Raw genomic sequence first — 19838 nt, forward strand, 5'->3', positions numbered from 1 at the left:
GGCCGGTGCCGGTGCCGCCGACCCGCGGGCCCCGCCGCTCCCCTCAGCGTGACAGCCCAGCGCAACCCCCCGCCCCGACTCCCCTGGAAACCGCCCCGCCTGCTGTGAACCCGGCAGTCGCCGTCCCGCCGGTTGCGCGGGGCGTCCCCGGCCGCCCTCGCCCCCGGACACGGCGGGGGACCACAGCCAGGCGCGCCCCCCCCTCGCCGCCGCCCCGCTCCCGGGGGACCCCGCCGGGGGCCGCCACCTCCCCCGCGGCGGCCCGCGCCAGGCCCATAGAGCGCGCCGGCGCCGGGCTAGAACGTACGCGGCGGGGGCCGCCTCGGCCTGCGCGCGGCGGCGCCGGCGCCGCAGCGCCCCCTGGCGGCAACCGAGGGCCTCGCCGCGGACCGACGAGAGAAAGGGAGAAGGGACAGTAATGGCGGCCAGTTAGTGCGAGACTGAGCCGAGGAGGCGGCGGCAGCGACGGGAGGAGCCGGTGCGGCTCCGTCTGTGGCTCTGCCCGGCGGACCGGCTTCCCCAGAGGACTTTTTTTCCCTTCCTCCCCCTCCCCCCTTCCCCCTCTCCCTCCCCTTCCCCTCCCTACCCGAGCCCCCGCCTGTCCGCCCTCCCTCCTCCCTCCGCGCCGGCGGCGGCAGCGGCGGCGGCAGCGGCGGCGGCGGCCCCCCGTGTCCCCCCTCCCCGGGGCCATGGTGAACACCAGGAAGAGCTCCTTGCGCCCCCTGGGCAAAGCGGCGGCCGCTGCGGCCGGAGCTGGCAGCCATTTCATCTCGTCCCGGACCCGCTCTTCCAAAAGGGGCACCAAGGCAGATGCGGCCGGGCTGGAAGAGACGGCGGCAGCGCGGGTGAGGACCGGCGGGTTCACGGGGGACGGGGGCGGGAGAGAGCCGGGGGGGGGGGGGGGGGGGCAGCGGCGGCCGTGGAGGGCCTTGGCCAGGGAGTCGCTGGGGACAGCGCCGCTGCTGCCGGGGGGGCCGCGGGTATGGGAGCTGGGGGGGGGGGGGGTGGAATTGCCGAGACGGCTGTCGGCTTGAGGGAGGGAGGAGGGACCGTGGAGCCGGCGGGGAGCCCGGGGTGAGGAGGGACCGTGGAGCCGGCGGGGAGCCCGGGGACGCGGGGAGGCGGGGCGGGGGGGGGCGGCTGCGGAGAGCCGCCCGCCGCGTCCCAGCTGGGTTCTCTGCTCGGCGGGGAGAGGGCGGTCTGCGGCGGCGGGCGCAGGCCGCTGACAGGGGCTGGGGGGCGGCGGGGGCGGCTGAGGGGCGGCCGGGGACGCGGGAGGCGAAGTTGCTGTCCCGCTGCTGCCGCTGCCGCCGGTGTCTGCGCCGGGCTGGGGCAGGCAGGGCCGGTGCGGCGGCGGCAGGCGGGGGTCCGGCGGCGGCGCGGGGCTCCCCCTGCGGCCGCGCCCGGCGCTGCGCCGGCTGCCAGACAAAAGTTGGGAGCTGCGCCTGCAGCAACTTCGCAATCCTCGTTTCGTCCCCGTCCCCCCCCCCCCTTTTTCCCCCTTTCCCTGAATGACTTCAGTTCGGCTGAAGCGGGTGTTCGCAGAAGCTTCGCCGGGAGAAAGCTGTTGTTCAAGAAGGGTCCCACGTTTTTGTGACATACCCCCCCCCCCGAGCAGGGAGGATGTAATTTTGCCGTCAGGTTTAAGTCGAATGCTTTCCCTACGTAACTTACTATAATAGCTTTGGTTGTACGGTCTAATGGCAAGAGAATTCTACAGCCTGATTTGGGAAATGAACATTTGGTAAATTCAAATTGGAAGAAAGAATTCGGGAGCCTCTTTTTTTCCCTTGTTGTCTCTAAACAGATTTGTTGTTTCAACAACTGCATTTTCTAAATCACAGGCAGGGCTTTCTTTGTCTTGATAAAACTTCACATATTATTCTGAAGATTTAAACTAGTGGTTATAGTTGCCTGATCTGCATAGATGTTTTAAAAGCAATGTAAATATGGAAGTGAAAATTGAGGGTCAAAGCGTTTGACAGTCGTGCACCAACTGACCATGTCCCAGCCTCTGCTAAGGAGGAAGTCAATCAGACAGGTAGAAAAACAGCAGTAGCAGCCAGAGTCTGATCAGAAAGATGACACATGGAATTGTCAGAAAATCTTTTGCCCCATCCTTTTAGCTTTAAAATACTAAAAAATAATACATCACTGACTAGATAGTCTATACCTTCCATGCTTCTCTTTCAGTTCTTCCATGCTTCACAGTTCTTCCCTTCCCCCATCTTATTTTTACTCGTTGTACCCTATTTCTTCCTTGTTTAGTTTCATTAGACTCATGGGGATGCAGCACCATAGCTGTAAAAAGCCGTTCTGCTTGTTCTAGTATGCAGTTTCTATTTATTCATATCGTGGGTTTTGTGGGTTTGTGAGGCAAAGTTTGGTGTAACCCTTACTGGCTTACTTTGCAGGGAGTTCACTGCTGCTAAAAAAAAATAGTTTGGGCTTCTTTCCAAATATTTTTCATCTATGAATAGTATTTTTATACTACAAATCATTAAAATATTTAAATTATCTTATTGTCATGGTGTAAGGGAAGGAGATCGTACAAAATTTGTAAATACATCCCAGGATATTGCCCATGCTTCTAAAAAAGCATTTCTTCTAAAGTTAAGTGTATATTTTGGTGTATGGGAAGGGACTTGTTCCACTTCACAACAAATCTCATGCGTTTGAGGTAGATGGGTTTTTTTGAGATGTGGTTGCCAAAGATGAGCAGAAGTTATCCAGGAAGGGTTTTTTATTCTTTTTTTTTTTTTTTTCCCCAGTGAATTTTGTGATGTGTATATATATGTATATCTCTTCCACTGCATTTTAAAGTTGTCTTTGTACAACTGTTTTTATTTTTGAGATGTAAGTATTTTTCAGAGATACAGCGTCTTTCTGAGCTCTTGAATCTTCTTGAAGTAGTGCCAGAGGAGGATTTCAGTGATTAGAACATGAATAAGTATAGCAGTAGGAAGACAAAGCCTTCGCTTTTGGAAGTGACTGTCGGCAGACAGATAGTGAGGCTGTTTTGTGCAGAAAGCGTACTGGGATCGTTTTCATACAGTTGCATGTATTTTTTTTTTTTTCCCCGAAGTTGACTGGAACAGTACGTCCTTTTAAAATCTTTCGGGTGTCACGTCAGGAAACCAGCCTTACTACCAGCAGTTAATTGGGTTAATGGGCAGCTAGAGTTTGGAGCTCTGGGCGGAGATGGTGCGCTTCTTATTTGCACTATGTGACTTAATTTTCTTCCATGGAGGTTCTGACTTGGACTCCCAGAGAAATGCTCTTCGGTGGAAATGCTTGTAATTACCTTTCAGAATGCATTTTAAAAGATCATCTATTTGTTCCTTATTAGCCACAAAAACTGAGTTAGTAATCTAATGGCATCCTGCAAGATGCCAATTAGACCAGGTGAGGGGTTAGGAGTTGTCTTCCACCTCTTTTATATCCATTTCCTTTTTCCTTCTCCTTTTTTGTTTTTGGCTTTTTATGGTGTATGTAGGGGTTTGGGTTTTTTTCTGCATGCATTTACAAGGATAGGCTTGAATCCCTCCTTTCCCAAGTACTTAAGTTTCTAGTCTTCCAGTTCAATATTATGTTGAGTTACATATTAATAATGTCCATTTCCATTTTATCAGAATCTGGAAGCAACACACATTCTGTGGAAATGGGCCATAATAGTCTAAATGCCTTCATCGTATTCTCTGTATTCCCTCTATAGTACTTGCTCATCTTGGAGAAAGCAATGACGTCAGTTTTTGAGAAGTAAACTGTTTTGAATTATTGACTGGCGACCATGCATTCAGTGATTGAGGTGAATACATGTGTGTCCACTGACCGGAAGCCAGATTAAAATGAACAAAATCCCTCACTAAATGGATCAAGGAGCCAAGAAGTTTATTCTCTGAAATGATGTCATAGCAGAGTGCATAGAGAGGATATGGAGAGGAAAAACTGGGCTATGTTTTCTTCCTGTTTCCAGGATTGTTTTACACACTATTTAATAGAAATTGAAGCTATCCTTACATAAATTTATATTCTATCTTTATATAAATCATATGTATCTAGCATTAAAACTTGGGAGGTGTTATGGCTTTATATTTAAGCATTCTGACAAGAAAAGTGCATAAATATCTTCCAGAGTTTTCAGAAACATAGAATTGTAACACAAGGCTTATAAATCCAGTGGACTTCATTCACACTGTGGAAGAATTGAGGATACTGTGACCGTAACTGGTTAAATTTGTGCTCTAGATTTGGTAATGTCTGATGTTTTCAGATTGAGCTGGGATTGTTAGTAACACTTACTTGGCAGTTGAAATGATTTTTCTCAGTCATCTCAAAACATCAAAAATGTTGATCAAGAAAACTAATGAATTTATTGTGAAATAAGCACTCTTAAATCATGTCAGCGTATTAGTTAGACATTTTAGAAATGTATACAAGATTAGCTTAATTTAATTAGCCAAGAAAGCTTTAGCAGGGCCTTAAGAGCTACTTGAGGGCACTGTGATAATTGTAACACGCAATCCTAGCTGAAAAGTAGTACTGCCAACATTGTTCAACTTACTCGGTGGCAACCTAGAGCTCTCCATTGTACTTAATTGCTAATAGGAGCAAACACGGGCTCAAGGATTGACATCGAGTGCTGTACTATGGGAAGGTATAAAGCTAAGCAGCATTTTTGTGCTCTGTAATACCAATACATTTCAGTGTCTCCTACTGTAATTTCTCAGTCTGTAACAATTTTTTCTGATTTCTGGGTGATAATGCAGCTTTTGTAGCATAAGCTCATTGCTGTGTTTTACTCCTTGAAAAGTTTTTAATGATCAGCTATTGAAAACACAGAAAATGAACTTTAAAAAAATTACTATTATTTCTCTTAAAATACTAGCTTTAAACATGCCCCTTAGAGCTTTCTAAAAATTAAATTTTATTTTACGAAAGAGTATGATTCAGATTAACATATTTTCTTTGTCTTCTTTGCGAAGTGTCTCACAGTGTTTTGGATGTTCTGCGGTTTAGCATAAATGTATATAAAAAGTTAGAGTTTCCTCCTTATGCTGGAAAAATTACATTTGCTGGCCACTGTATGTAAAGCTCCTCAGGGGAAAAAAGCTCTTCTCAGAGTATCTATGTTTTTAAACTGTCTTACTGTTCAGGTTTCCAGTAGTGTCAATAAAGGTGCTAAAGCTAATGCTTTTACAGTTCTTTGAAATACATCCTGAAATACAGAGCCTTGTGAAGTTATTCCAAACAATTTCATTTAAAGGAAGGTTCCCAAGAAAGCTCATCTTTTCAGTGCGTAATAAAAAGTCAAGTTCTTTCTGGTTTAGTGGTGTGCTGCTCTTTGGGGACTTAGCAGGAGAAAATCAGTGATCTAAAATGAATTGTGCAGTCTGTTCCTTGGTAGCGTGGTATTAATACATCTGTGAACAGTGGGAAATTGAGCAATTGTTGGAAGCAATCTGTGTCCAGGTTTCTGTCAAAATACCATACAGTCAGCATTTGTAATCCTTCCATGTTTCCAAAGGGGTGTCCTCAGTTTGAATTCTTCTTACGTATCTTGTCAAATTAGTCGGGGCCACTCTCTGAAGTCAGGACACCTCCAACGTGTGCACGGTTTGTTTTGGGAGGCCGTTGCGCATCCTGTTGGAAGCTGGCTATCTTTGCTCTCACACTGTTACAGGGCGTTAAAAGGAAGCAATCTAAGGACTAATCCGGTGAGTGAAAAAGACCTCCAAAGAATACTCAGGAAATGGCATTGATGTTTGGTGTGCTGCATTGCTTCCTCTGAATACTGGGCTTGTCCCAAAGTAATATTAATAAAAGCTGCTTCTGCAACTAGTGTCTCTCAGTTTAAGCTTAAAGCAGAAGGCTTAACCCATTGCCGTGAGAGATCCCACGACAATTTTGCAAGAGTGGCATACAGCTTGGGGTTATGCAAGATAATTAGCTCAGGTAATTACATTCTGATCACCTCCATCCCCCTGCAGTTTCAGTTGGATGTGGTATAGTTTTGCACATCCTGCCCTAAATTGTCGAGTATATGCTATACTGTGGAAAAGTTTTCAGTCCAATCTAACGATGCTTTAAATAATTTCTGTGTAAAGCTTTATAAAACCCTTCTCAAACCAAAGCATCCAGCAAGTAGGCACCAGTGTGCTGAAGCTTTCACTGCTCTTATTTTGTAGCTGTGACCATTTTAAAGGCTGCTGATTGTTTATTAGATGTTTTACCTCCAATGTATTACTTTGTATGTGGGTAGTATCACTCATGAACCCACTTATTGCAAAGGGAACTGACAATGTTTTTTCAGCTTTTTTCATCCTGTCTTTTTTTTTTTTTTTTTTGTACTCTTCATGCTTTGGTGGTTTTTCTAAACAGTTTTTCCGACTGAGTTTACTCTTGAAATATTGTCTTTATTACCTTTGATGGGATTTTCATGGTTTATTTTAACCATTAATTTTGCTTTAAATTGTTCAAGTGTTGTTTTGCATTTATACTTGCTTGGACTCTTTTCCTGAATAAATTTAATTTCTTTGCTTGATAGCTGTTAAAACAGACCACTTATCAACCAGTTGTAAGATTAATGTGTTACCTTCTGTAAGCTTTTTAATTTTGCACTGTTGAGTACGTGTATGCTATAATAGCTTCAACTCAGTTGAAGTAGGTATAAAGGGGGTAGCTTTAGTACTCCTATCAGAAATTCAGAATTTACAAGCTTGTCTAGGTTCTGTAGTTTTTGTAGCCTGCTCTGAATTTTGTGGTTTTATCTTTATGCTTCTAGTAGTGTATGTTAATGACCTAACAAGCAAAGCTTTGGTTGAAAGTTTGTGTACAGTTGTAATCAGAGCAGATGCTTCAGTCTGGGCATTTTTATAGTTTGGGAGATGGGCTTTTTGCTTTTCTCCAACCTCCAGTCAGTTGCTTCATTGTAAGTGGATAAGTAGTTGAGCCGAGCTATTTAAATAACCTGAAATGAAGAAGCTGTTCTTTCTGTACACATGGAAGAGATTACTTGCATTGAAATTTGTTGCCATGCTTCAGCAATCCCTCATTCCAGATACTTAATAACTACCTTCTATTATTTCTCTGATTTATCTTTCAGACCTTGAATGTTGTTTTTATTATGATTTAAATTTCAATACGTTAATCTTAAGATTTCATATTACAATTTTAGGCAATTTTAATTTTTCTTCTGAAATACTGTCTTCAAGTGCATTGTAGCTAGAGATACAGAAGTGTTTTTAATCCCACTTTTTTTCACACGGAAGGCCACCTTCCTGTAGCATCACTTGCTACAGACACTTCCTTGCTTAGTTTACTGAGTCAAGTACCTGGTCATACCCAAACCTTGGGGAACCTTCTGGTCCAAGGGTTTTTGCTATTCTCCTGCTTGCTATCCTCATTCAGATCATTCTGCTTCTTTATTTAGGTTTATAGTAGTACTAAAAAGAGGCCATGTCCTTCAGACTTTCTTTGGGATGGGATTGTTCAGCAGAACCAAGATGGATTTTGAGGACTAAGAGTCTGGGAAAAAGTTGTTGTTTGACTCTTTTAATTTTTTCCACTTCTGAATTGTAATAATTCTTGAATGTTTACAGAAATACAATTTTTGCTTTAAAAGTCTTTGTTAACAGAATTTAGAAACTCATGGAAATGGTTAATATGGTTTTGACTAAAAATGTCTTGCTTTTAGTATTCCTTCAGTGTTAACTTAGGAAGATCAGTGGTTTTAAAAACTTCTGAGATCTTCTAGAAGAACTTCTGAGTGAGTTGTGGGCCCCCATACAGCTAATAGAGACCTCTTCTCAGTAGACTTGCTCTTCTGAAGGTGTGTGATTTCACATGTGCTGCAAACTGTTGACTCTGCAGTTGTGAAAATGAATAGACTTGCCAATATTAATGCTTGCCTGGCCATTTGATCAGCTGCATCAGGATCAGGTTACTGGTCCAGCTGAAATAAACCCCCTTCCCCACATCTTCCTGCTTCCCCTTGCCTCCCCTGCATGCGTCTGATTTGATTATCAGCTGAAAATTCACAGTGTCACCCTAATTTTAGTGAAGGCATAAAGGAGGGTAGAGGAATGGTTATGGTGGGAATGCTTGGAGTGGGGCAGTGAGGATGGGTGGAGGACAAACCTCAGCTCGCTATTTATGGGCTCTGTCTTAGTTTGGGGGAGACTGCTCTGTAGTTCACTCTCCCCTTCTGTCATGAATCTACAAGTAGCCTGTAGATCGCAAGAGATTTTTTGGATGTCAGCTCAAAAGCTGATGAAAGGTGCTCAACCTGGATATGGAAGGGTGTCTTTTTCTATTATAGACAGGGAAAATGGTTGCAAGTGTGAAAATACACAATAAACAGCATTGTAGGTAGTGGTTTCTGTTTTTCACTTGTAAACTTTTAACTTTTCTTAAAGGCTTTCATGTTTATCAAATAACCTGAATTGTAGAATTGAAGAGTTCCAGGAAATAAAATGGAAATCTATTGAAAAAATGCATATCTTCTCATGGAAAAAATCTGTTTTTTTACCTGAATGAGCGGGGAAGAATTTGTTCTGAAAAAGTCTAGATGATGGTATTCTTTGTATTCTTAATGGCTGTTATTGACGAAAGCATAGTTTACTGAAAAAAAAAAAAAACCCCCAAAAAAACCCAACCCAAACCATAGGGTTCTTTTAAGCCAACTTTGTCTCTTTTTCAAGCTATCGGTAAGGTTAACACAAGAGGTCTTTAACGGAACTTGAAGTTCTTAGTAAGGTAGTTAATGTGCTTTAATCCAAATACATTTTTTCCTAGCTTCTTTTTATTTGAAGGCACAGGCAGTATACTTAAGACTAGGTTTTTAGGACACAAAGGTGGATGTTTAGCACGCAGCAGTACATGGTGTACCGACAGGAACACAGTCTGCTGTATTGTGCTGTGACCTGGAGTTGAGTCATGTTACCTTCTTTCCCCAGACAAGTGTATCAGGTCTTACCTCTTCCCACCAAGCAAGTAGACAGTCCTCCCGTAGAAGAGGGGCTAAAGGCATTTGCCAGGAAAATGTGGGTTGGGGTGGGGAGGAGAGAGGAGCTGGTGAGGATGTGTTGGTGCTGGAGAGAGTGGGTAGTGCAATGTGTCATCCTGAAATTAGGACACGGTGCAGATGTGTAAGGTGAGGTGTGGTCCCTAGTTTGAACACACTGGTGAGAGCATTTCAGCTACTGAAAATTTGTACTGAACATAAGGACAGTTTTAGTTTGGTGGTTTTTTTTTTTTTTTTTTTGTGAAGATGCTATAAAGCAAAGTGGTGAACTTAAAAAAAAAAAAAAATTGAAATAGGATTTGAAGGGATTACTAGATTCAGGTCAGATGACATTTTTGCAGTCATGGTAGAAAATTTGATTGATCTAGTTACTAGAACTTGGAACCAAATAAGAGCAAAACTAAAAGTATCTCAAAGCGATTGTGAAGCCTTTTGATTTTTTTTTTTTTAATTGCTTAGTATGCATAGTCCAACAATACATTAGAAAGGATACCTAGCTCTTGCCTTTCTTCAATAGATCTTAAAGCAGATCTTTTAATGTGATAAATCTGTAGAATTTAATGTTTTAATTCATATTTTTTACCTTTGCAGAAACTGATACACAGGGGAGCAAGTGGCTTATGCAGAATCACTGGACAGACAGATAGAAAGTGGTTTTGGTGTATTTTATTGGTATGTTTGAAATGCCGTTATAGTTTAAACACAGAAAAAGCAAGTTATTTGTTAACTGAATAGTTGTCTGAGGGCAAAGACGAGTGATCGGCTTAACTAATTGGTACCCTGGGGACGCAATCACATTTTATTAATGAAATCAAGTTTTATTTTGGAAAAACAACTTTTATCTTTTTATACCATTGGGATAAAAATGTTTATTAAATGCATTAAGTATCCCCAAGTATGTGTTTTATTTCTTTTAATGGACAGCCCATTTCCACAAGAACTTTGCATGAACTGGTACAGGAAAAGGTAGATTAGATTTTTTTCACATGTACTTTTAAAATATAAATCCAGATTCTTAATATTCGGGGACATCTGAGAAGATGAGTTGTTATTCACAAGATACCTTTTAAATTATGTTAGAAATAACTGGAGAACCTGGATTCGTTTCTCCAAAGTTAGTAAAAATAGGATTTAGAGATGTCTGAAGTCGTTGTCTTTTCAGAGAGTCAAATGGAGAGGAATAAGTTACTTTTCAATATCAGAAGCGAAGAATTAACTGAAGTTAGAAACACGGGTATTTGAAAACCTGTAGCTGAAATAGATTTCTTGAAAATGTTTATTTCGTTATTATTGAGACAAAAGGAAATTTCAGGGTGCTTTGTGCTTGTTAAGCGGGTCAAAAAGAAAAACTAAAATGGTTTGTGCTTTCAACAAAATGTGGAGGAATAGGATTGATCGCTTGAAGATTGAACGTCATTGTCTTAATTTCATGTCTTAGACATGGGAAGAGGTCATAGAAAAGAGAAAAACATGGGTGCTGAAAGGTTTAAAACACTAGGTTGAAAACTCTCTTGTCTTACTTACGAAGTTGTATAAGCAATCATTCTAACTTTCCGGGTGTGGCACAGAGTTAGTCAGAAGGAGGGTGTGACCCACAAAATGTATGGCAAGGAGAGCAAGTTTGACCACGGTGGAAAACTCAAATATTCGTGTTTGCATACCTGTGTTTTAACACAGCTGAACCTGTGGCAAACCAGATGGAGTCTTTTTCAGAAGTTGCAAGGTGTGGTTGTGGTTTGAATGTCGTGTCATCCTGTACTTAAAAACTCAATAAACTTGCGTTCACGTACTTGGAGATGACAGTGACAGAGATGGTTCGTACTTGTCCTGTGTTACCAGGATTATGGTTGTCTTGGGGTGTTTAGACCAGCAGTGTATTGAGGAGTTCTTTGGATATTCTCTTGGCCAGGAGATCCAATTTACTTAACAGAAGACGCAAAACCCCCCAGCCCTCTCCCGTTCAAATATACTAGAAGTAGTCTTTGTATTTTAACTTGAAAATTAAGTGGCTATCATGCTTTAGCTAGCTGATCCCTGTGATACACCTGAAGGCAAAGTCCTTGTTGGTGAGGTCTCCTTTGGTGTGTTGAGTCCTTCCAGTCATGCTGAAAGACTGTATTGGTGTAGTCACTTTTATCTAAGAGGATGGATTGAGAAGGAAGAAGTCAGTTTTATTAATTGATTTCTAGTTTGCGTTCTTTGAAAACTTAAGGACTTGTCTCTAAATGTTATAACTAAAGCTCTGGTGGTAGCTGGAAACCTAGGGATGGATATGGAAGAGACTAAGGTAATTTTGTGTATCAGTGTTTTTGTACCTTGTTCATGAATGTGTGTATTATAATAAACATTTTTTCCATGTTTCTCCTTTTCATACAAAGTAAACAGATAAGTGTGCAGCTATATTTATTTTATTGCTTTATTTACATACTAATTTTAGGTTTTGTTTCTAGATTTATTGCTACCATCATTCAGCTGCTTTCAGTGAAGGTGTGTTACCAGAGTTTGCCCTGCTACCTCTGCAAGACTCTCACTGTTGAATCTTAGCTCAACAGCTAATTTTCAGTATTCATTTAGCTGTCACATTCCATTTTACTCTTGAATCCAAAGATAATGAAGACCATGTTTTACCAGTCTAGGCCATGGATGGTATCCTGTTAACTCCAGTTATTTCCTTACTTATTGTTAGTGAGAGTGCTTTCCATAAGAAGCTGTGCTGGGTTCTGGTTGTTCTGGATCACAGCTGAAGTTTGGTGGGTCTTTCATTTCTGTTAGATCAATGCAGTTGTGCTAAATTTTGTTTACCTCTTTGTATTTTCTGACAGTACATAAACTAATTTTTTGATTCTTCTGTGCTTGCTTTTTCTTTGCAGCTTTAGTATGCTTTCAGGCAATTTCTGACATGATTAAGATTTTATTAATTCATATTCTCTGCATTCTCTCAGCCTGTGAGTGTGTTTGCTTCAGTGCCAGTGTTTCATTAGGAGCTTTGAGTTCAGTGCATTGGTTCCTACTTCTGCAATTGCATTATTAATTTCTTAATTTTTAACTTTGATGCTTGTATCATTCATTTCTCTTTCTAGTCCCAGAACATTTTCATGATGTGTACTGTTAAGTAGTAAGTTTCTGGGTTGAAACTGAAGTACTATTTTTAATCATTAAAGGCATAAATGATTTGAGACCCAGTTACTTGAGGGAACGAGTTGAGTGCAGTAGAATTGTAAGATCTCTTTTGCTATAAATGGGAGGAAGAGGTGGATAGACTGCACTCTGTAAAGGCTTCTCAGATTGAAATTAATTTCTTTTCTTGTTCTAGCATATCCCAGTTTGGCTAATCTCTTGAGTGTAATGAAAGCTCTATCTCCATATTTTACTGTAGGTAGGTGAAAGTTCTGGATGGCAATCTAGTTGTGATTTGATTTCCTAGAGCTTGAATTTTTAAGATTGTCTGTTAGCTGGAAAATGGAGCTTGGATTCTTATTAATATATTTAAAATTTCAGTGTTTTCTCATTGTAGTAGCTTTGTCACTACTTCATGGTAAAACATTTTGTATGTTAGTGCATCTTCTACAGCAGGTGTCATAAGTTAGTATTTGGGCTTGACTTAAAATTTAGACTTGCTTTATACTTGCTAAGTCACTGTGTAGAGTTGATATGCAGACAGCTGAGGCTCAACTGAAAATAATATGTTAAAGAATAACCAGAAATCATTGCTTATGTTAACTAAACCCCTTCATTGCTAGTCTAGTTCTTTAGGCAGCTGCACTGATGTGATCACATTGATGGTTAGCCAGCCTTTCCAGTTTTTGAGGCTATTGGCCAGTATCTGTTCATTTGACAGTATTTAGAGATCTCAGAGATACTCAGCTTTTATAAATTTTGTGAATATTGGTAACTCAGTAGCAGAGAGAGATGTGAAGTAGCAGATTTTGTCTCCAGGTTTATTGCTAATATTTTGTTTTACCTGCCAGCTGACCACTGCGCTACCTCAGAAGTAGCTACATTGCTGTATTGCCTTTCACCAATAAATAGACAGGACAAAGGAGGAATAGCTGATTTTGAGACTTCAGACCAGAGGCAGGGAACTGGAGGAAATGCAGAAAACGGTGGTCACAGGAGACCTGTGAGGAGTTTAGGATTTTTGCATGGGAAGGGATAGACATGGAGTATAGGAACCTATGCATTACTAATTTCACTGCTCGCAAAATAGCATTAATGTTAGCCTTCATAAGACTTTGTTACATGCTTGTTTCTCTTTCTTGGTTTCATTTTCTCTGTCTCACCTAGCCGGTTTAAAACTGGTTCTGTGGCTTACCTTGAAACTCGGCTTCTATCCTGCACAGGGTAGCTCTTGTAGTTTCAGAAAGTAGTTACTAAAATTGACTTAGCAATGATGTATTTCTCTAAGTCTACAAATAAACTTGTGGCTGATTAAAGCAAAAAGTACATACACAAATGCTTACAGTATTCAGAAGTGAATATGTACACTATTAAAATGTTGTGAAAAGTTGGTATTTTGTAGTTGCAGAGTGTTACGGGAAACAGCTGGGTGACTGCACATGTGTTTTTCAGTGCTATGCAAGGTGTAGGTGTTTTGTATTTAGGAACAGTGGTAGTTATCTTTGCTACGACTTTGGCTAAGCCTTGGTTTTAGATCCCAAAATCTGCTTCATCTAATTTAAAGTTTTAATTATGATCTAGTTATTATAGATATTGAGTTACATTGATGTACTTCTTGAAGAAGTGAAATAATGAAGAAGAAAAAAGTGTGGATTTTGTTTTGTTTTGTTTTTTTACTAGGGTTATGTGAATCCTAAAATTGAATCTTTATATAGACCTCTTTCTTTCCCTGGATTTGCCTTGACAGGCTAATTATCAATGTTAAAACTACTTTTAAAATGAAATGTGAACATGGGCTAGCATTTAATACTAGTTTTTAGTATTTAGTATTTTTTAATATTATCAAAAGTATTTACAAGTATTTATAAATAAAAATCATATATAGCATATTCAGTAAATAAATACTCTATCATAATGAATAACATATAGATTAATTTATTAGTATGAGAAGTATTTATATTAGTTAATATTTGTTAAAAATATATATTGGGAGACAGAATGTTAAGGGGTGATGCAGACAGCCTGTTTCACTTGTAGCTTTCTGTTCCTGCAGACAATGGTGCCATCCTCACCTCAGGTTTTTTTCTTGCATTATCTTTTGTACTTGTCTGACCCGTCAGTGAAATGGTTGAGCTCACTAACCAGGTAGGAAGCTAATCGCAGAAGGAAAGTGAACTTTTGAAGCTGTAGTGAACTGATTTGGTTTATGGGTGGGTCAGAGAAACATCAGCAGAAGATCAAAGGAGGTTGGAGTGGTGCTGTGTAGCCAGGCAGGGGAGAACATGGGCCAGTCCACACCCTGGATTCAGTGGTGCTGAGCTGTTTTGTCAAACTGCACCCATACATTTGGATTTCTTTAGGCTTTGCCACTTTCTGAATACTGTGTTGTGATAGTCTGTCTTCCTCTTTTAAGAAAAAGACTTGTTTGTTTGTTTTTTTTAATTTCTTGAGTACGTGAGATATCATGATGCTGAATTTACCTGGAGTACTAATCAGATTGTTGTTGTTAATAAGCTTGATGAACAAATGGGACTTCCGTGATCGTCTCCTTGCATACAAGTAGAAGTATCTTTTGTTCTTAGTTTAAGTGCTTACTGACAATTCCTGGACCTTAATATTCGGAAATTGGTTGTTCTGTTGTTGCAAGAGAGGATATTTAGTACTTTAATCAAGACTGTTTCTGTGAGCTAAAATTTGTGGTTTATGGAACCTAGATTTTTTCTTTTTGTAGTTCACCTTAACAGAAGCAGATCCTCTGAAGTTTGCTGTCTGTCCACTTCTGAAGCACAGCTCTGAAGTAGTCCCGTGCTGCTATCTTTGAGTTTCTGTCTACGTTACCTCTGATAAAAAAAACCCTCCAGTAGTGTTTAGGCGCTTCTTAAAAGTGTTAAAGACTAATGTTGTTAGTATGTATAATGCTGTTAATGAACACGTTAGACAAAAAATGCTGTAAAAGTATAAAGTCCACTTTCAGTTGTTCCTAGCTGTGTGTTTGGTAGTCTAAAGAAGAGAACAAGGTATTGCAAAACTCTTACAAGAAGGAAGAGATAATATGACTGTTGAAGCATTTTAAAGATGAAGATAATATCAGTAGAGTAAATTCATGCTGTGTTTCTAAGCCTCTTAATTTTCCTCAGTCTTTTTTTCTCTTCATTGGACTATTGGTTCTTTTGCAAGTAGGGTAAGAGTAGCAGTGTCATATATGATATACAAAATACAGTGGGTTAGAGATACAGAATGCTTGTTCAGAAATAAATGTAAAATATTATGGAAAAGTTTAATTTTAAATATTTTCGTAGTTTCCACCAGTGTTTTAAGAATAAACATTTTTAATATTTCACACAAGCTGGTTACTGAGAGTTTGATAGTCTTCCCTTTTACTAAGCTTAAGTTTCTTCTTTTTCTGTAAGGATGTATATAAATGAGCCAATTAAGTATGGTCTGATGCTTTTTTTCTTTGCAGAAAGATGAAGGTAGTGATGCTAGTTTGAGTGATAGCCACATATCTCCTCCCGCCAAACGTACCTCAAAACATGCTGATCCTGTGTGCAAAGACAAATCAAAATCACGCAGTACTGGGCAGCGAGAGGAATGGAGCATCTCAACTGGACAGTCCAGGTAACTTGGTGCCAAGAGAAAAATGAAGCCTTACCGATTTTTCCTGTATTGTTAACTCACGCTATTTCTGCAGTGAACTGCAGCTCACAGTCAAGAGTGTACTTTTGAAGTGTGTTATTTTCATACAATTTTCTATTAAAGACTTCAGTAACGTGGGTTACATCAGTCCTCTCTGTGTTTCCTTTCAATGCATATTTGTGCAAAAATGGAAAGTAATTTTACTTGAGATGCAGTCTGAATTCTAGATTCTTGATACATCTGAATTTAGTGACTTAATTGGTATTTTTATGTACTCAAGCTATAAGAAGACATGACATTTTAATTAGGAAATCAGTATTATCATCTTGAGGAAATGGATAATGGTCAAGTTTCTTTCCATTGTAGTTTTCAGCCTCTCTACCCTGTTTGGTTAGAAGTACTCAAATTACTGTATTTTATTAAATGCAGCCTAAGTGCTGCTACATTTTTATAACTCAAAAGAGAAGTAATTTGTTTCATTTTGTAACTCTGATTAAAATTTCACAAGGCATTCTTGTGTTCATAAGGTTCTTAACATGATTAGAAGTAATTATGAGACAGTGTAGACAGTATGTTCCTGGGCCATGAACTTTCAGTCAATACTCGTATTTGTGTACAAACCAAAATGGTTCTTGCAGTGCTTTGTGTGTAAGAAAGACTAATTCTCTACTTGCCTGTTGTCTGCTAGGATGAAGTATATTTAAAATCTATGTAAATCTTAAAATAGGTATCTTTGTTTTCCCTTTTAAAACAGAACAAATTAAATACAGCACATTGTGTGCCATGGTCATTTGGGAACGTATTGAAACTCATGCACCTCCTGTTTCTTTTGTTTATAAGTGTAGACTTGTACTGTACCTGTTAGAAATGCTAAGAAATAAAAAAAATATTTAATGTGGCTGGGAGAATTTAGATCACTCTGTCAAAGGAAATTTGGCCAGGATACTGAAACTCGTGTTGTTACTCATGTAGAACCCACTACTTATGACGTGTCCTTGCATCTGAGGATTTTTGTTCTTTTCTGCCAAAATCCAAAGTGCTGGGCCTAATAGTGATCTTGAGTTGCTAAGACTTTTTCCAAAAGTTTGTTGTTTCTACTAGTTTATCCAAAGTGTTTGAATGATAATTGCCTTTGAAGAGCTGTGTCAAGTTTCTGTCCTGAAACTTAAGGGGAGAGTTAATAGTAGGACATGGCATGAGGGAACATTGGAGGGATTAATAAAAGATATTTGGATAATTGGGGGGGATTCACATAACTGGTATTTGGCAGTTTTGTCCTCATGACAATGTTGGGCACGAAGCAAGCTCTTCAGAGACTACGTGCCACGAAGGTTTTGAAGTCCTAGTGTATTGTGGAATATTCTGTGTTTAAAGTTCTATTTTCACTGTGTAACTTTTGCTTGGCTAAGGAGTGTTAACACTGTGTGTGTGATATAATTGTTTCCTAGGTTAACTTCTCAGCCTGGTGCTACACTACCAAATGGACGTAGCTTATGTAAGTGTATTACAGCAGACCTTTTTGTATCTACTTTAACAATTTTATATCAATGATTTTCAGGGGCATATATTTTTGATAACTTTACTGCTTATTCTGACCATTTTGACCAGAAAAGTTACTGTTTTGGCTCAGTTTTCTTCTGTCAACATCTTGGATGCTCTCTGTGGACATGGGGAACATTCTTAGATGAAATTCCATTTCTCTTCTCAATTCAGACCTCTTGGCCATGATCTTGATGTTTTCCTTAATTCCCAAATTTACTGTTACGAACTAATTTTGGCCTTCCTCTCCCAGCTGGTCTTTTTAATTTACTTACTCTTGTTGCTCATTTCAAATTCGGCCTTCTGTGGTTCTTGACATTACTTAACTCTGCTATTGCTTTAGAGAGACCTGCCTTGTCTGCAGCTCCTGCTACCTTGAACAATTTTCCTGTATGTTTGTACCTTACAAACTTGCCATCCCATTACATATCTCAGCTAAAACCACTTTGTCTTTCGTGTCTCTTTCTCATCAATTCTGTCTTGTTTAGTTCTTTGTTGAATCTATGTAAGTGTTAATCCATTAAGCATATTTGGTATTTTTATTATTTATTATGGTACCTCAGGAATGATCAGGAATGGGATCTCTTTTTGTTTGGCACTGTACAGAGTAGCTGATACAGATTTGCTTGTGAAGTCAATGTGTTGTATCTGACCTTTTGATACTGTATTTGAAAGACTAAGAATTCAAACTGTGGGCCAAGCGTGCATTTTAGTATTGATGTTAATTTAAAAATATTGAATGGATATTTGAATGCCAAATTTTCATCAAAGTAAGATTATCATATAAGGGAACAAGCTCGAGTCTGAAGAAAGAGGTTGTAAAACAACTTTGAGAGGAATTTTAAAAATATATTTCTTTAGTGAATATAAGGGTGCTCATACTGTGCTCCATAACTTTTGGTTTATTGTCCTTGCTAAGTATTCTCTTTTTAATTCTTGTTTGTGAAAATGTTGTTTCCTGTATTTTGAAGTAGTAATACAAATTTCTCTTAGCTCTCAAAAGCCATCCCCTTCGAGGGGAAAAAAAGGGAGATGGGGACCATGCTTGCATAAACGGAGATATAGAAGTCAGAAAAAGTTGTCGGTCCAGGAAAAACAGATTTGAAACTTTGAATCAGAGTTTATTGTTTGATCAGCTAGTAAACAGGTATGTGGGGATACTTCAGTTGTATTCACAAAGCATCTTAATTATTTTTTAAAAAATTAGAAAATCCTGTCTTCCAGTGCCATCTATGTGTTTTACTGTGGGAATGTATTAGCGTTGAGGCAAGCTAGATTGTGGTTTGAGATACAGCTGGGTCCTGTGCTGTAACTGCCTACGTTACCCATGCTCTACATGCAAAGCAGCTTACCAGACTTTCATTGAGGAGTAAGCTACTCTGTGTTTACACCTGGATGAAACTGTGTATGTTGGCGGTTATTGCAGAGTGGCTGACATGCTGTAAATCCACACCCTAGTTTGTTTCTTAGTAACTTGTTTACGTAGTGATACTCTAAATGTGATGTAAATTAGTGATTAGCAACAATGCTCGGAAGCTTTCTAGATCTTGCTTGTATGATTTTGATCATAAAATATCAAAAGTTTGTAGCTTTCTTTTTTTTGTTTTTGTTTTTTACCATTTGTTAGTAATTCACATAGGGTGGGTGTCACTTCTTGACATTTACTGTGCAGACAAAGTAGGTCAGAGAGGGAGGCATGGTCTGGTCTGAGCATAGGAATGGGAGCCAGAAATACTTTTCTTGAAATAATATTTCTGTGTGGCCCTGGGCAGGTCACTTAATATGTCTCAATTCTCCCACCTGTAAAACAGGTTTTAATAGTCACATCTGTGAGAGATGCTTGCTCTAGTGCTCGGAAAATGATTTAAGCATAAACATTTAATTGCCAAGTATGATCTTTATTGTTAAATATATTCTGTTGAATTTTTTATTAATTTAATTTTCTTTTTCAATTTACTCAGTAACTACTTGGTATCAGTTTACAAATTTATATTGAGTTACATTTATTTTTTGAGTTGCAGTTGAATCTCCCTCTCCTCATCAACAATAGGAAGAAGTTTACCATGAAGATTGTAATTTAATAAGATCATGGTACTGAAGTCTGTATATGAATTTACATTGATAATAGTGTGTCCCACAGTCATTGGAGGTTTTTAAGAACAGATTAGACAAATGTCTGTCAGGAATGATTTAGGTATTGTGTAGTTTGTTCTTGCCTGGCAGAGCAGGTGGACTTTTCCAGGTCCCCTCCAACCCTATTTTCTTTGACAGCAAACTATATCATGATTTTACTTGAAGTGGTTATGTAATACATCACAGATTTTGTAGAAGAATTGTTTAAAATCAGAGGGGTGCTCATAATGAAATCCTGACTTTACTGACTTGTGTCACCTGATCTTCCACTGACTTCTTTCTAGGCAGGATTTCACCCTTTAGATTTAAACAGCTTGAAAGAAAGGAGGTGAACGTTTCTTCCCTTTTACAATTATTATACAATTATAGTAGAATTCCAGTGGAAATC

The 19838-nt window shown here is 39.7% G+C and overlaps 1 protein-coding gene across 6 annotated transcripts in view; it reads left to right on the forward strand.

The window, feature by feature from the left end:
- The first annotated feature begins 411 nt into the window (after positions 1-411).
- Positions 412-19838, forward strand: part of ATAD2B (ATPase family AAA domain containing 2B) — a 78829-nt gene continuing 59402 nt past the window's right edge. For 3 of the 6 annotated variants that reach the window (XM_074861468.1, XM_074861469.1, XM_074861470.1), the window contains exons 1-5: positions 413-845; positions 9617-9697; positions 15606-15760; positions 17227-17273; positions 18311-18464. In XM_074861468.1, coding sequence (XP_074717569.1) covers positions 690-845; positions 9617-9697; positions 15606-15760; positions 17227-17273; positions 18311-18464 — 593 coding nt within the window. In that variant the 5' untranslated portion in view covers positions 413-689. Of the gene's footprint in view, positions 846-9616; positions 9698-15605; positions 15761-17226; positions 17274-18310; positions 18465-19838 lie in introns of those variants that run through there. The other 3 variants (XM_074861472.1, XM_074861471.1, XM_074861473.1) reach the window with 3 other exon arrangements.

The sequence above is a fragment of the Strix uralensis genome, chromosome 3 (assembly GCF_047716275.1).
Source record: "Strix uralensis isolate ZFMK-TIS-50842 chromosome 3, bStrUra1, whole genome shotgun sequence".
Taxonomy (NCBI): Eukaryota; Metazoa; Chordata; class Aves; order Strigiformes; family Strigidae; genus Strix; species Strix uralensis.